The sequence below is a fragment of the Drosophila eugracilis genome, unplaced genomic scaffold (assembly GCF_018153835.1).
Source record: "Drosophila eugracilis isolate 14026-0451.02 unplaced genomic scaffold, ASM1815383v1 contig_2166, whole genome shotgun sequence".
NCBI lineage: Eukaryota > Metazoa > Arthropoda > Insecta > Diptera > Drosophilidae > Drosophila > Drosophila eugracilis.
The window spans coordinates 295,133-312,258 of NW_024573051.1; the positions used below are offsets into that span (position 1 = coordinate 295,133).

A 17,126-nucleotide genomic window follows, 5' to 3' on the forward strand; every position below is an offset into this window, starting at 1 on the left:
ACTTGCGCGTTCTCTCGCTTGCCGAAGACGACTGACTTTTTCCCTCTTCCCGCTTTCGTTCTCCCACGCATCGTCCCAAAATGCGAGAGTGATCAGCTGTTGCTCTCCGCTCCCCGCTTCCAGCTTCCAGAACACTGGGACAAGCAGCAAACTTAACACACCTTATATAAATAAAATAAACATTGTATATCGCAAAGCACTTCAATAAATGTTGAATAGAAACCTAAACGAAAATAATTTTATTTATTTTATTTTGCCAGCGTATGGAACATAAGCCTTAGAATACTATGTCAACCTTGAATAGCGGTGCGAAGGGAGGCGGCCTCGCTAGTAATATATTGTGAGGTAACCCTCACGCGGGTTAATTTAAGGAACAGTTAAGACCCACGAAGGGTACTTGTACATACATACATAGCTAAGGCGTAGCGAAAGCCCGCTAGGCTTCACCGCTAGACAAAATCGCGCCCGCAAGGTCACGTCGCCCCGCAACACCACGCCCGTAACATCGCCCGCAACATCATGTCCGGACAATCACCACGCCTTGGGCACATCGCGCTCACAGCGCAATCACAACCGGCAGAGCCAACATTACCCAGGACTAGCAAGGATACACATCCTTCAAGGAAACCAACGCACCATCCATCGGCCACCTTACAGACGCATACACCAGCCGCCGCACAGGCGCATCCATCACCCGCCTCACAGACTCATCCACAAGCCGCCTCACAGGCGCATCCACAAGCCGCCTCACATGCGTATCCACCAGCCGCCTCACAGGCGCATCCACCAGCCGCCGCACAGGCGCATCCTCAAGCCGCCTCCCAGGCGCATCCACAAGCCACCGCACAGAAGCATCCACCAGCCGCCTCACAGGCTCCTCCGCTAGCCGCCTCCCAGGCGCATTCACAAGTCGCCTCACATGCGCATCCATCAGCCGCCTCACAGGCGCATCCGCAAGCTGCCTCCTGACGCATCCACAAGCCACCGCACAGACGCATCCACCAGCCGCCTCACAGGCGCCTCCGCAAGCCGCCTTCCAGGCACATCCACAAGTCGCCTCACAGGTGCATCCACAAGCCGCCTCACAGGCGCATCCACAATCCGCCTCACAGGCGCACCCACAAGTCGCCGCACAGACGCATCGATCTGCCACATCACAGACGCATCCACCACCCGCCGCACATGCGCATCTATCACCCGCCTCACAGGCGCATCCACAGGCCGCCTCACAGGCGCATCCATCGGTCAGCTTACAGACGCATCCACCAGCCGCCGCACAGGCGCATCCATAACCCCCCTCACAGACGCACCCACAAGCCGCCTCACAGGCGCATCCACAAGCCGGCCGACGGGCGCATCTACCAGCCGCCTCCCAGGCGCATCCATCAGTCACCTCACAGGCGCATCCATCACCCCCCTCACAGGCGCATCCACCGCCACCGTCATGGCGGCGCAGGTCACCGGCGCTGCTGCCTCTGGGCAACTCGCCCCCACCGGGGACATCAACCCCGGCCCCACCGACACAACCACAGACGAGCAGACTGCCCGTTCGGAAGCGCGCACTCCGACGAACACCGGGACACTACAGCAGCTCCTGCAACATTTGATGGAGTCCCCAGGGGGCCCCACCAGCTCGGTCACCTCCCAGCGGCCTGCAGCCATACGAGCCGCCGCCCGGACCATACTGGACATATTACCCGCCACGGGAACAATCCCCCAGCCGGCCACCACCCCGGCAGTACGAGCGCCCACACCGACCGACAACACGGCAGTCGTCGTGGGAGTGGCTGCAGCGTCCACACCCAAACCCGAGCGACGGGTAAGGCCTTTGCCCGCCACCGACACGTGGCGCTGGCGGTTCCACTACCCAGCCACGAGGAACGAACCCACCGGACAAGCCAAGGTCCCACCGGGCATCCTGCTGAACGGGCCTCGACGTCGCCCAGCCCCATGGCCCGAGGATGAGGCCTTCACGGGGTAGGAGTCCCTCCCAGACGATGCACCAGACCCGGATGCCCAGATGCGCGCCCCGGAGGGATGGACCACCGCCGATGGATCCAGGAGCGCCTCCAGCTGCAAGAAGACCGGGACCTCCGCTTCCTGGTCGAGGTCGGGTACGGTAATGCGAGGCGGCCACCGGGTCAAGGCCCTCCCCCATCTCCGACGAAACCCTCACGCGGCCCCGCCGCGTCTAGAAATAGAGATATTTAGTTAAGAGTAGTCCGTAAGCTAGAACTGACGTTAGTTAAGACCCACAAAGGGCACTTGTACATACATAGCTAAGGCGTAGCGAAAGCCCGTTAGGCTTCACCGCAGATCCAACCAACGCGCACGATCACACCACGTGACGCCGGCGCAGTAAAGCTAGAGAGAAGAGGACGACGACAGCTCGCACAAAGACAGCGAAAGGGCCACTGCCGCGGTCGGCAGCAGAGAAGGGCCTCGAGAAGCTCGCGATGCCCGCCGATCGGGGAGTCTGTTTTGTGAGTTGAACGAGAGAAGTCGTAATCCCGGAGAGGAGGAGCAGCTAGACGACCCCAGGAAAACATGTGGCAAGCGGACATGGAGGAGTAATACGGGTGAGCCGGCCAAGGGCCAATCCCAACCCAACAACGTAGAGATAGGTAAGAACTTAGGTAAGACTTTGTAAATAAAATGCCAGGATCATTACAAGAACTATTCAGCTCCCAATTATTCCAAAACCCAGTCAGAAGCGGTCTCCGGCTGACGAAACCGCATTTCCCTCTCTCTCTCTCATCCTTTTCCCTCCCTCCTCGTAGTTTGGGGCACCGGCACCCAGCTGACGGGGCCGGAAAGCCGATTCCCGGGTGACGGGATCGGCCGCCTATATCCTCCCTCGTAGTTTGGGCACCGGCACCCGGCTGACGAGACCGGACAACCGATTCCTGGGTGACGAGATCGGCCGCCTATATCCTCCCTCGTAGTTCGGGCACCGGCACCAGACTGACGGGACCAGACAACCGATTCCTGGATGACGGGATCGGCCGCCCATATCCTCCCTCGTAGTTTGGGCACCGGCACCCGGCTGACGGGGCCGGACATCAGATTCCCGGGTGACGGGATCGGCCGCCTATATCCTCCCTCGTAGTTTGGGCACCGGCACCCGGCTGACGGGATCGGACAACCGATTCCTGGGTGACGGGATCGGCCGCCCGCGAAAACCCTGACTCCCCCCTCGAAAAACCAACACATCTCGCATCCCTTTTCCTGCCTGTCTCAGTATTTACAAATATTTCTGTAGGGGACCCTGGGCTGACTGAAGTTTATATCCCGCCCCGTGATTAGCATCCTTACAATATAAAATATAATAAAATAAACAATATATACAAATTTAATTAATGATTTTAAACTTTGAAGCCGGCAAAAGTGAGAAAGAGAATTTAAAGGGAATAGCATTCAGGGAAGAGCATTTAAAGTTCTTAATTAAATTTATAGTATAAATAGTAGTATTTGGAGTATTAAACATCTACATTAACGGTGCTTTTTGTACTTCAATAATGAGCGGTCGCTCGCTAGTTATGCGAGTGTGGGTATCCGTTGATGTGTGCCTGCCCGTGTGCAGACTAAAGTCCAAAAAAGAGCAATGAAACAGAATGTTGTTCTGTGTTTACAAAAGAACAACTGATTTCGCTGCTTAGTACAAAGTTTCATATAAGTGACTAGCGTGCAAGCTCTTGTTTACATATACAATTCGGGTTTTGAATTTAGGATTCTTTTTAAAATAAATGTCGTGCTACAAGATCCTCCACCCGTTGGTTCTCTGGTTCTCTGGTTCCTGCAACATATTGCTTAAACTGGGAGCGGCGCAATTTTGCAGATGGGTCGGCGAGTAACTCCGTTCATCGTCTTTATGTAGACAACTCTGACCTTTCCGTCAGCTCCAAAACAAGTGTTTAAGATTCGACCGAGAGGCCACTGCTGAGGTGGAGTGTTGTCATCATGGATGATCACTGCATCACAGGCGTTATGATGGCATGCGGCGTCAACCATTTGGTTCGAAGTTGCAACGTGTGAGGGTAGCCCCGTCGCCAGAGATCTCAAAACTGCTGCTATGTGACGCGCTGCCAGCGAGTCAGACTGTTGGGATTTCGATCCTCCAGACATGGTTCCTGAAGCGCCTTAGAGACGAACCTAACAAAAAATGCGATGCGTTTAGAGCCTCTCCATCATTCGGATCCTCGGACATCGGCGATATTGGTCTCGAATTAACGACTGCTTCGACCTCAATGGCAACAGTTTGCAGCTCCTCATCTATAAGACCAGAGTTACCAATATTTTTCTCCAGCAAATGTTTCATCGATTTCACCGCCACTTCCCGAGGGATGAAATGAAACAAGATGCCCGTTGAAGCGGTAAACGTTTGCAGGCGTTACCGCGCCTGCTGACTGAAGTGCTGCTTCCTGAATTCGTCATGTTGGGAATGAGCACCAACAAAATTAGTTGCGTTTTCGCACCAAATGCTCTCTGGAAGTCTTTAAACATAAGCAGATGACGCCATATATGTTTTATATGGAACCTTTCCACGAATCCGATAGGAGGTAGAAAATGGTCCATATAGATCTACTCCTGAGATGGCAAACGGCTTGGTTAGGGTCAGCCTTTCCGCTGGCAGTGATCCCAGAATTTGTTGCATTTGCCTGGGCTTGTAATTTTTGACTACTTTATTGGTGATGCGACGAGCAATTAAGTTCCATATTTGAAGTCTTAGTAATCCAATTAGCGCTTTGAGGCCTGCATGCATATTGACGTTGTCAAGATGTTAAACGTACTTATAGGTGAGCAAGTGATCGCTAGGAAGAAGCAATGCTAGACGGCCGCCGACTCGAATTACTTGTATAGATCGATTGCCAATATCAGCTTTAGCTTCGAACGGAGTCAATTTTCTTAGATTTGAACTAAGACGATTTCCCTTTTGTATGTCAATTAAATCCGTTGAGAAACTTTGGCTTTGAATTGTGGAGAGAATGTAGATAAATGCCTTCAGAATTTCATTGGCATCAAGTTCGTTTGGCTGTAAGGGACGAAGCTCTGTGCTGGGAGGAACAACGTTAAAAATTCGATATATGAAAGCTACGATCCGGACAATTCGAGCATATGAAGAGATTCTGCTGATGAGCCTTTCAATTATAATTCTCTCGATTCTGCTATCTCCACATTTAAAAGTTACCACTTTTCGCCATTCTAATGCGTTGTCCGCTGAATTGGCAATTGGTTTTCCCTTTGGCCAAGTGTATTCATTGAAGCAAAGAAATGTTGGTCCGTTGAACTAGATTGTGTATTGTAGATCGGCTGCGGCACATCCTCACGAAACGATATCCACTGGATTCTCCTGACCCGGAACATGTCGCCATTTGATGTTCGCGGACTACGATTGGCTACGACGCACTTAAGCTGGGATGTGTGCATTGTAATCCATTGTAGGACAATTGTCGAGTCTGACAAAAAGTAACCTTTTCGGATATGTTCTCAAACTTATGTTTGATTTTACCCCATGTTGCGCAAAGAAGCAAGGCTGCGCACAACTCAAATTTTGGTAGACAGAAAGTCTGAACAGGCGCTGCCTTTGATTTTGCAATTACTAAACGCAAAATAGATAGTTTATAACGGTTTGATGACTCATGCCCAGCTCTTGACCGATGCTACGGCTGCTACTATGCCGGTCTCTTTCGACCAATTCAGCGATTTTATCGGAATTTTCGACGACAGGCCTCCGGAGCGTGGTGCATCTTCGACCACCTCTACACCAGAACGAAAACGTTGCTACCATCATTGTGCTGTGGAAATGGAAACTGTATCGGGTCCATAAAGTGCACAAATTTTATTGGCGGCATGAGATGCATTTTTGCCTTTATCGTAGTAGTACAGTAAGCTTTTGCTCCACGATTGCAACGTTATAACTCACGAACGACTTAAAAGAAAAGACAATCAATCAAACACGTGTTAGCGCGCGAAACAAGAACTACGCGCTTTCAACGCCAACTAGCGAAAATACCGCAAGACTTTTTTGACAACCTAATATATAATATATGGATATATATGGACAGAATACACAACGAGAAAGGGAAAGAGGAGATCGGCGTCCGAATTCGCCTGAGCGAAAAAGCTTTATTGGGCAACGCTCCCCCTCTTCACACTGAACGAACGGAATGACCAAACACCGCCCCCTCCGAAGGGACGACGTCCTTCAGGATTGTCCAGGTAGAAGCGCCAACCTATGGATGGCGCGCCGGAATGTTTCCTCCGCTGTCTTCACGCCCGCCACTCGGACCTTGCCGTCAGTGCCGACGAGCACCGCCACCACGCGCCCGATCCTCCACTGCTAGGGCGGCATGTTGTCTTCTCCTTCGACGACGAGCGCTTCCACGTCGACGTTTGGGACCTCCTGGTTCCACTTTGGCCGCCTCTGCAGGCTCGAGACGTACTCCCGGGACCATCTCTGCCAAAACCTGTGCTTGTGACACAAGACATTGCGCCATCGACGCAAGCAGGTTGGGCTGATCTGGTCCGGGAGCGACGACGGTGGTGGAGGCAACAGCGGGCCGCCGATCAGAAGATGCCCAGGGGTTAGGGTTTCGCCGTCGATGGGGTCGCTGCTTATCGGTTCGATTGGCCTCGAGTTTAGGACCGCCTCCACGCTGGCGATGAGAGTCCCGAGCTCCTCTGTGGTCAAGAGGTCGTTACCGACCGTCCGAAGGAACAGGTGCTTTGCTGACTTCACACTTGCTTCCCACAGACCGCCGAAGTGAGGTACTCTATGCGGTATGAACGCAAATTCGCATCCATTTTTTGATGCGAATGCCATCAGACTGTCCCCCTGCTCCTCCAGACGGGCCCGGAACTCTTTCAGGTGGCGGTCTGCGCCGACGAAGTTGGTCGCTACTCACGAACCTTTGAAAAGCCAACAAAAAAACATCAGTGGTGAGGTCAGACACTTACTCTAAGTGGACCGCTTTGGATGCAAAACACACAAACAAGGCCATGTACGACTTGTACGGTCGCTTGCCACGAATTCGATAGGTTGTGCTAAATGGTGCACAAAATCAATCCAGTCAAGTTAAAGACTTACAAGAGCTCGAGGACCAGTGTGACAATTCGTAACGTGCACCGTTGAGCGCGCCACTTCCAACCAAGGATTAGAGACCGACAGTGCTGCAAAGAGCACTCGGCGAAAATTTCGTTTTTTAACCATGCACTGCATTGCATATTACCGACTAATACCGATTTACCAAAAATTTTGAAATTTGAACTGAATATTTAATAAGAGTTTTTATTAATCAACGAGAATTTGTGAAATGCAGGGTTTTAATTTAAACTCGAAAGTAGCGAAGTTATTTATGCGAAAGGGCACGATGCGTGATGGCAGGATCGAGACGTACTCTCGGGACCATCGCTACCAAAACCTGTGTTTGTGACCCAAGACATTGCGCCATCGCCGCAAGCAGGTCGGCCTGATCTGGTCCGGGAGCGACGACGGTGGTGGAGGCAACAGCGGGCCGCCGATCAGAAGATGCCCGGGGGTTAGGGTTTCGCCGTCGCTGGGGTCGCTGCTTAGCGCTCCGATTGGCCTCGAGTTTAGAACCGCCTCCACGCTGGCGATGAGAGTCCCGAGCTCCTCTACGGTCAAAAGGCCGTTGCCGACCGTCCGAAGAAACAGGTACTTTGCAGTATGAAAGCAAACTCGCCTGCTTTTTTTGTTGCGAATGCCTTCAGACCGTCATCCTGCTCCTCCAAACGGGTCCGGAGCTCTCTCAGGTGGCGGTCTGGGGCGAAGAAGTTGGTCGCGTTGTCGCACCACACCTTCTCCGGGTTCCCGCGGCGACGAAAATTTGGCTTCGTTTGGGATAGGAGCATTCAACAACCGACCACCAACTCGGAGCAACGTCGAGGAGCACCAATCTAAGCTATTTTCCTGCACAAAAGAATTCCATTTCTGAATACCGGTCTCTGTTTCCGAATTTTGCCTATGTCGTCACTGAATTCGTGAGATTGGATAACTTGTACAATCTTTTCGAAAGCAAAATTCAGTTCTCTTGTCGTAATACTTTGTTCGAAAGGCGTTGACACTTTCTTACACTTTCGAATGAACCTAAAACGCACTCGAAAACTCTCAGAAGCTTCAGCTGTGACGAAAGGGGCTCTATTTTCTGAAGCAAGCCATTAGGATCTGTTGTAGCGATCAGAGTTAACGCCGACTTGCGTAACTCCATAGACACAACTTCTAAAGCAAGTTTAAAGTGTGAGTTTACAGGCCAATTGCTTTCTGAGTCGAGTAAAAACGATGACCCAGCGAACCAGATGGACGGGACGAGCTGTTCAACGGCACATCCTGGAGACACTATATCCGCTGGGTTCACTTTCGTAGGGACGTGCCGCAGCACGCATTGGTGCGGAATGCAATAGTGTGGGCCATCTGGAATTTTTTCATTAGTAAAGGACATGTGGCCCAGTGCTATATATTCCTCCATGAAATCCAGACACATTTTCTTTAACGAACGATCTTTTGACAATCTCCTTTCAAGCGACAAAAATCTCCTTTCAAGCGACAAAAATCTACGTTTCGCAACTTCATATGACGAACCAAGAGTTATTGGGTCAGATTTGAACGGCAGACGAACCGAAAATCTCTAAGTATTTTTCTCAAAGTGTTGTTCACAAAGATGCTGCTCGGGAGTATGGACTTTAGCCTTAGGCGGCAAATCCTCCACAGACCAAAATTTCTGCGGATGGTGTCGATTGCCTCCAATGCTTCGTCCTGACAGCTGAGATGTACTGAATTTTCTGCCTTTATTTTGTTTTCCGAAGCACATCTCCCTGACACTATCCAGCCAAGAACAGTTTTTGTAAAATGGGAAGTTCAGGCCCCTGCTTTATGTGGCCAACTGACACAATTTTTAAGAATGAATCTGCGCCGATAAGCATGTCAATTTTTTGGGGCTTGAAGAAGAATGGATCTGCTTATTGAATATTTTCAGGTACCCTCCACCCGCTGATGTTCACCGCTTGATCCGGATGATAACAAGAAATATTTTTTAAAACATTAAAATCGGGCGACAACTGACTGCTTCCTATTCGCGACTTCACTATTGCGTGTATTTTTTTTTTGTTGCTTGATCACTAGTTTCGCCAATGCCCCGCAAACTCATGCCCACGTCCTCTCTTTTAATTTGTAGTCTCTGAGCGAGCTCGCCGGTCACAAAATTTACTTGTGAACCAGAGTCAAGCAACGCTGGAGCCATCACAATTTCGCCACTTTTCGTTAACACGCCCACGATAGCTGTGTCAAGAATAACTCTATCCGATACAGCCGCAGGCAAAACATGCGAAGTGGATGGAGACTCTTCCCTGAGCGCTGGCTGAGGAGGAGGCGGCAACGCAAGATTTGTATGTGTGCAACAATGTGTGGTGAGAATATTTGCACACCCTGCACCTGTTCGACTTGCATTTTTTAACAGTGTGACCCTTGCGAAGGCAGTTAATGCATAAGGGCACTTTTTTCGCAAAATCGAACCTCTGCTGCATGTTTAAGGAAGCAAAAGAAGTGCAATTTCCTATGTTATGCTCTGGCAAAGTGCAAAACACATGAAGCAGAGTCGTTCCTGGCAGTGACCAACGAAAAACTTTTATTTCCACTCTTCTTCGGGAACGTATTGCTTAGCTGAACATTTTTGGGTTTGGAAGCCTCTTCGGCTACCATGTGCTGGTATCGCTTATCCAGAGCCGCCTCACATTCGCTCAAAAGGGGAAACGAAGTATAGTCCAACTGTACTTTCCACTTTCTCTTTGTTCCTGCATCGACTTTGCTCATTATTAAATGGATGAGGGTGGCTGCCTTTTGAAATGTTTAGCAGGATCGCCATGAAATATAAAACAGACTTATTGTTCTCGGTTTTATTCTTTATTTCAGGGAGCAGCACTGGTGCCGCTCCCAGCTTGAATTGATTTTGATGGTTATTCTTGATAACGCATTAGCTACAAAGTTATCTTTTTCCTTCAGATATTCTACAGTAAAATTATATTCTTCCAGCTCAAGTTGCATGCGCGTTAGCTTAGAGCTTGGATTAATCATTGAAAACAGGTAAGTTAAAGGTCTATGATCAGTCTTGACAGTAAAATGTCTACCATAAACATATGGTTTGAAATAAATTATTGCCCAATGAATTGCTATAAATTCTTGTTCTGTTGTACTTTTATTACTTTCGCCCTTAGTAAACGATCTTGATGCATAAGCAACTGGAAGTTGAAGTCCATCATGGTTTTGAGTTAAAACCGCTCCACATGCTTGCTTAGTTGCATCCGTTATTATGCAAAACTCTTTGCTGAAATCTGGGTATTGTAATAAATTCGGATTTATTAATGCCGAGAATATTTGGCAATATTTTTTATGAAACGTCTTTATTAATTGCAAAATGCAACGAATCTTCTAGCTCTGTCCGCATCATGAGGGACTGGGTAATTCTTGATGACGTCGCATTTTTTGTCATCTGGCAAGATTCCTTTATCAGTGCATTTATGTCCCAAAAAAGTGACTTCATGCATGAAAAATGAGCATTTTTCAGGATGTAACTTAAGGTTGTATTCCATACATTTCTCAAATACATCAGTTAAGTTTTTAAGCATATGTTATTCGGAACAACCTATAACTATTAAGTCATCCATATAAAGGAATGCTTGTGAAGGTTCTAATCCAGAGATTGCGATAGTCATCATCCTCGGAAAGGAATTAGGCGCTAGTTTTAAACCGAAAGGTAATCGTGTGAAACAATACGAGCCATTGCTCGTTGAAAATGACGTTATATCTCGTGAACTTTTTTCAAGTTCAATTTGATGAAAGCCAGACATTAAGTCCAGACACGAGAAATATTTCGCTCTTCCTAGTTGATCCAAAATATCATCAATTCCAGGTAGCGGGAATTTATCCGACAACGGTTTTTTATTAATATGACGATAATCAATTACTAATCGCCATTTTTTCGTATCTGATCTGGAGAGTGATTTCTTCGGAACTAATAACAGTGGGCTATTATAGGCAGATACAGACGGTTCTACTATTTTATTGTCTATTAGTTTTTGTACCTGTATGTTAATTTCATCCTTTTGACTATGTGGACTTCTATAATTTTTTGTGTAAACCGGTTCTTCATTCTTCAACCTTACCTTTTGCTTGTAAAAATTGTTTGTAGTTATTGATTCGGTTTCGATTCCGAATATATCACTGTACTGTGTGCATAAATCAGTTAATTTTTGCTTGAATTGGGGTGGACAATTTTCGGATACTTGAGATACGTCATAGTTTGAAAGTGGTTCATATTTTAAATTGTGAATATTTACTATTTGCTCAGTACTGGTTGTATTCAGTAATCGGACAAATGCATTTTTGGTTGTTGCGACTGTGTTCGCAACATAAATGCCATGTTGAAGTTCCTGATTAGGTATTAGTATACATTCTTCATCTGATGATATATGAATCTTTCGGACCACTTGAGATCTTGCTGGTAGAATTATGGAAATATTACCAGAACTGTATGTTATAGGAACATAAATTGGAAAATTCAAATTATTTGGTCTTAGGATAAACCAATCTTCCTTATGATTGAAGTCCAGTTGACAAATGAATTTCTTTATGAAATCAATGCCTATTATTCCATCACATGGTCTGCACCAGTGTCAATTAAGAATACAAGTTTTCTGTTTGTTTCTGTATTCGTAAGGTATACAAATATATTAAGACTAAGATTGATGGTGTGAACATTGTGGTTTACTGTGGAGTATCTGAAGGGTGAGAGTTTCCCGAATTATTCTGGGCAATTCTCACAGAATTGTTATTGTGGCCTTGATTCGAGTTGGACGGCCTCTTGAGTTTCCTCTATATTGGCCTCGTCCATTACTGTTATATTTGGAACTGCTGTAGTTGTTGTAATTATTACTACGACTACTATAGTTTCCTCTGAAGTTTCCACGTCCGCGGTTTCCACCACGCTGTGAATAAGTTTTGAAATAAAGGACAGTATTAGGTTGTCCAGTTGCTTCCGTGCAACTGTTGACGAACTTGGATATGGCATCATTCATTGTGTTGAAGGTGCCAGCCTGCATGATAAGTTTTACCTTATCAATTGCGCAGTTCTTAGTCATTGCCTTGACGACATGCTGAGTGGAATAATTCCTTACCAATTCTAGTGATAGTCCGTCTGGTATGTATGCTCCTTCTAAGGCTTTTGTCATCTGCTCAACCTCTTGTGTGTATTGGTTTGCAGTTTTGTTGCGTTGCTGTATGTTCATCAGTTTTGCTGACGATACTTCCACAGTTTCGCCCTTGACGTTGCCTTTTTTTTAGAAATCACCTCGGAAATCGTTGTTTCGTTTCCTATTAGGTTTCTAGCGGCACCCGTTAGTTTTGTTTCTATTATGGAGACTGCGAGTTGTTCGTACTCGCCCTTTATTGCATCTACTATTTCTAACGCATCACAAAACTTGTTAGATTTTAGTGACCAGTTACCAGTTTGTAACGGTCCTGCTTCGGGGTGCCTGGGACAGTTCACCGGATACCAGCAGTTCGTTCCAACATTTAGTTAGATGTCAGGCGTGGTTGCTGGAAAAGAAGATTCCACCCAGAGTAGGACGCAGCTGGTTCGGTTAATTAAGACCATATCATAGTTGTTTATTTCGTTTCTAGGGTTACAGAGTTAATTCACAAGGTTCGGCTGGTCGTCGCCGGGCGGTCTGCGGGGCCGGGAGGGAGAGCTTCCGAAAGAGGGTAGCCGGGTGTCCGATGCTCCGTAGGGTGCCGGGGGGGAGGCCGTGTGGGGACAGGGCCAGACCGTCTGGGCGATCCGCTAGCTAAAAAAGAAGAGACAAATGGAAACGAGGGAATGGGTCCGAGGACCGGTTACGCGAGCGAGTGTGAATGTAATGAGGAAAAGACTATGGAGTCGGTATGATAAAGAATGACTAGAAACCCAGTGGGTCTCGGGTGAGAGATGACACGAGGCCCTTTGGGTCCGACGTGTGAGCGATGCAAAGCCCCGGTGGGGCTGTTGCTAGAGATGACGCGAGGCCCTTGGGGTCCGACGCGTAAGAACTGCAAAGTCCCTGTGGAACTCTTGCGAGAGATGACGCGAGGCCCTTAAGGTCCGACGCGAAATAGATGCAAAGTCCTTGTGGGACTCTTACGAGAGATGACGCGAGGCCCTTAAGGTCCGACGCGAAATAGATGCAAAGTCCCTGTGGGACTCTTGCGAGAGATGACGCGAGGCCCTTAAGGTCCGACGCGAACTAGACGCAAAGTCCCTGTGGGACTCTTACGAGAGATGACGCGAGGCCCTTGAGGTCCGACGCGTACGAAATGCAAAGTCCCTGTGGGACTCTTGCGAGAGATGACGCGAGGCCCTTAAGGTCCGACGCGCAATAGATGCAAAGTCCCTGTGGGACTCGTACGAGAGATGACGCGAGGCCCTTGATGTCCGACGCGTACGAAATGCAAAGCCGGGTAAGGCTATTGCGAAAGTGCCTGGCAGTGATCCCGTGGATCTGCTGCGGCAAGCATCGGAGAGTGGCCGATGGCAGCGCTCCCTCGGTATGACCGAGGTCGAATTTATTAGATTTAGCCTGAGGCTAAATCTGACCAAAAGTGACTAGTGCTGGTGAGGGTGCCCAACTGCGGGAGAGGGCTGATCTTACCTGGTTGAGATCCACCGCACAAGTGACTCTTCCCAGAAACCGGTCCTCCTTATATACCCCGTGGTTGCCGCCAGTGTGCCCGTTCCCGAAAATCCCTTTATGTAGTGTGACCGTTCGGCCCGGCGGTGTGACCGTTCGTGGTTCACTAAGGCGCGCCCGCGCATTCAAATTCAAATCTTATTTATTTAATAAATCAACAAGCGAATGTCATTTCTCCTTAAAACAGTGTCATTTCTCTTTAAAACTATGAACACATTATCCTAAACACTTCATGACTTGACTTTATGGCTATTCCTATTTCTTATATATTATTCTCCTTCTTATGCGCGCCGGGCGGCATATTACCCCCCTTTTTTATGGGCGGCTGGCGTGTGGGGCCGGATCATGATCCGGCGGCCTCGCCCGAAGATGACTTGGAGTGTGTCATCTCCATTGGGCACCAGGACGCTGCGGTGCTGCCCAAGCCGCAACCCGGCCCAACGCTCCCGGATGTGGGCCTGGGTGGCCGGTAGCAGGTTGACTCCCTCCTGGATCTGCCACTCGACGTCCCTCATATCGTCCCCACGCCGCTGCCCTCCTGTGGTGTTCGGTCGACGGGCCTCCTCTGGCTGCCTCCGATTTGCCTGTCGGATGGTGACTCTTCGGCCTCTGCCGAAGAGCACATTCCACGTCCCCGCCCCTTCCGGCACTAACAGGCTCTGCTGTTTGCCCCGTGGCTTTTTCCTCCATCTTTCCAGTATTTGCTCCACCGTCGCTGGCAGGAGGACGACCCCTGTTGGGACCGTCCACCCCCAGTTATTCACCATTGTTTCCTCTTCCTGGAGTGGTCTACCCCCCCGAACCTTCCCAGACGCAACACTGCAGTACGTCTCGGTCCGGGGAGTTGTCTCGTGTCTCGTAGGTGCAATCGTCAGGGCCTGCCGCCCTCTCGACCCTTCCTGCCTGCGTGTCGTCATCGGCCATGCCCCGGCTCCGGTGCTAATCCCCTGCCGGACTTCCCTCGGACGCCTTGCTCCGGACCCCTAGTCGTGTGGGCGCCGTCCGGATCCTTATCTCTGGTCCAGCGGCCCGGGCTGGTATTATTTTGGTCTTCTTGGCGGCCCGTTGTAGTTGGGCACTGTGTTCTCGGAACCGCTCTTTTGAATTTTCGAATTCGTCAATGTTTCTGTAACGATGAGAGCGGAAGTTTGGTTACTACGGTTATTGGGATTCGCTTTGCCCGGGTTAGTGTTACTTTGATACTCTTTTAAATCCCCCACGTATGCCCGTTTTTTACTTGTGCCCCCCTGCTTCCTTAATTCTGCTATTACCGGCGATGGAAAACCCCGTACCTCCCATGGCCCGTCGTATTTTGGCGCTAACTTCGCGTTAAACTTGTCTATCCGTAGGTCATAGTGTCGTTTCTGGTTTTCCGCGGCGTCTTCCATATTCCTGTAAGCTACCGACCTGGTATTCTTCAGTCGTTCCCACCTTTCGGGAACCGATTCTAATACCAGACCGGAGCCTTCCGTAACTTTGTCGAACAATGCTCCGGACAACCGCAGCTCTTTTCCATAGAGTAATTGTGCCGGGCTATGCCCCGTTGACTCCGAGGTGCTGCTGTTATACGCGAGCATTAACTCCGGTAGGTTTTCGTCCCATCTGGTTTGTTCCCCTCCTGTCACTTCCGCTATCATGGTTTTCACTGTGCGTTTTGCTGCGGTCTGTACGGCGCGGTGAATTGCTGTTTTATTCCCCAGTGTTCCATAGCCGCCTTGGTCTTCCTGCCGGTGAATTGCACTCCGTTGTCAGATATCAGGATCTTAGGGGCTCCAATCCTCGCTATGACCTTTTCCCGGAATACCTTCCGGAACGTGTCCGCCGTTGCTTGCCGTACCGCCGTTAATTCTACCCACTTCGAAAATTTATCAACGATCACTACCAAAATAGTATTCCTGTGTCGTGTCCTTGGTAGTGGGCCCACAAAATCCACACATAGGGTTTCCCATGGGGCCTTGGCGATCTTTGTCAGCATCTGTCCCGCTGAGTGTTGTTGCCTAGTGAAATCGGGACACGCCAACACCGGTGCCCGTGTTAAGCTGGTTTTTATTTGATCAAATGCTGCCTGATGTCGAGGTTGCCAGTCGAACTTTCTCCCTTTCCGTATTAGCTCTTGGAGCGGGTCCGCCTGTTCCGAGAACCCCGGTATAAATTTCCTGTACCATGACGCCATTCCCAAAAAGCTGTGGACTTCCTTGGTTGTGCCTGGCGTTGGTAGTTCCCTTATGGCTGCCACCTTATCCGGGTCTGTCTGTATTCCTTGATCGGTCACGATATGTCCCAGATACCTTAGCTCTTTTTGAAAGAAATGGCATTTTCCTGCGTTGATTTTTAGGTTCGCTTCTTGGAGCCTCCTAAACACCTCCTGTAGCTTCTCCAGGTGCTCCCGCCTATTCCTTCCAATTACGACGATGTCATCCAGATATGCGAATGCGAACGGCTCCATTTCTGGCCCTATGATGGTATCCAAGGCTCGTTGGAACGTTGCCGGTGCCGTGGTGAGACCAAATGGCATTACCTTCCATCGGAACAGCCCTAGTCCTGGTACCGTAAATGCCGTGTACTGCTTACTATCCTCGTCCATAGGTATTTGCCAATACCCTGCCTTCAGGTCGATTGTGCTAATGAACTTGGCCTCCCGGAGTTGGTTCAATATGAAATCCATCCTTGGTACCGGGTATGCGTCTTTTTCCGTTTTCTCGTTTAGTAACCTGTAGACCACACACATTCTCCATTCGTTGTTTTTCTTCCGTACCAAGACTACCGGCGCGCTGTACGAGCTTCGTGAGGGTTCTATCAGCCCCTAGTCCAATAGTTCATCCACCTGTTCGTTTATAATGGCTTGCTGTTTTGGGTTGCGCGGGTAATAGCGTTGTTTCGCTGGTCTTTCGCCCTTCATGTATATTGTGAGCGTTGCGATCGTACTGCATCCCTTCATCCTTTCAAACACACCCGAACTCCCCATTACCTTTTGCCTTGTTCCGTTCGCTAGGGTTTTTTCCTCCCTCGCCTCGTTCCATCTACCCTGCTTCCTTAGGTTTTGATAACTTCCCTGGTCGATCACGCTTCTTGATGCCCCGGTGTCCACTATTCCCTTCGCCCTTCTTGCTCCGATCCTTACCTCTGCCGTTGCCTGGAATCCATCGTAGCTTATCCCTCCTCCTCCCGCCGGTCCTTGTGCTCGGTCCTGCGCTGCCAGAGTCGCCTGCTCAAGCCTCCTGTTGACGTCCGGCCGGGCTCTACAACACTCCGTTGTCCTCCGTTCGATCCTCCCGCACACCCAGCAGAATAACCTTGGCGGGTTGCCGCACGTCCTTGTGGCGTGTCCCGTTCCTCCACACCTCATACAGATCTCTGGCCTTAGTCCGTGGTCCCTTGTCTCTGCCGGTTGA

The 17,126-nt window shown here is 49.4% G+C and overlaps 1 protein-coding gene across 1 annotated transcript; it reads left to right on the forward strand.

Moving 5' to 3' along the window:
* The first annotated feature begins 519 nt into the window (after window positions 1-519).
* Window positions 520-1,292, forward strand: LOC108111609 (splicing factor 3A subunit 2-like). The gene is made up of 2 exons (XM_017221138.2): window positions 520-909; window positions 993-1,292. Exons 1-2 carry the CDS (start codon window positions 520-522, stop codon window positions 1,290-1,292), a joined length of 690 nt encoding a protein of 229 aa, XP_017076627.2.
* Window positions 1,293-17,126: the final 15,834 nt, after the last annotated feature.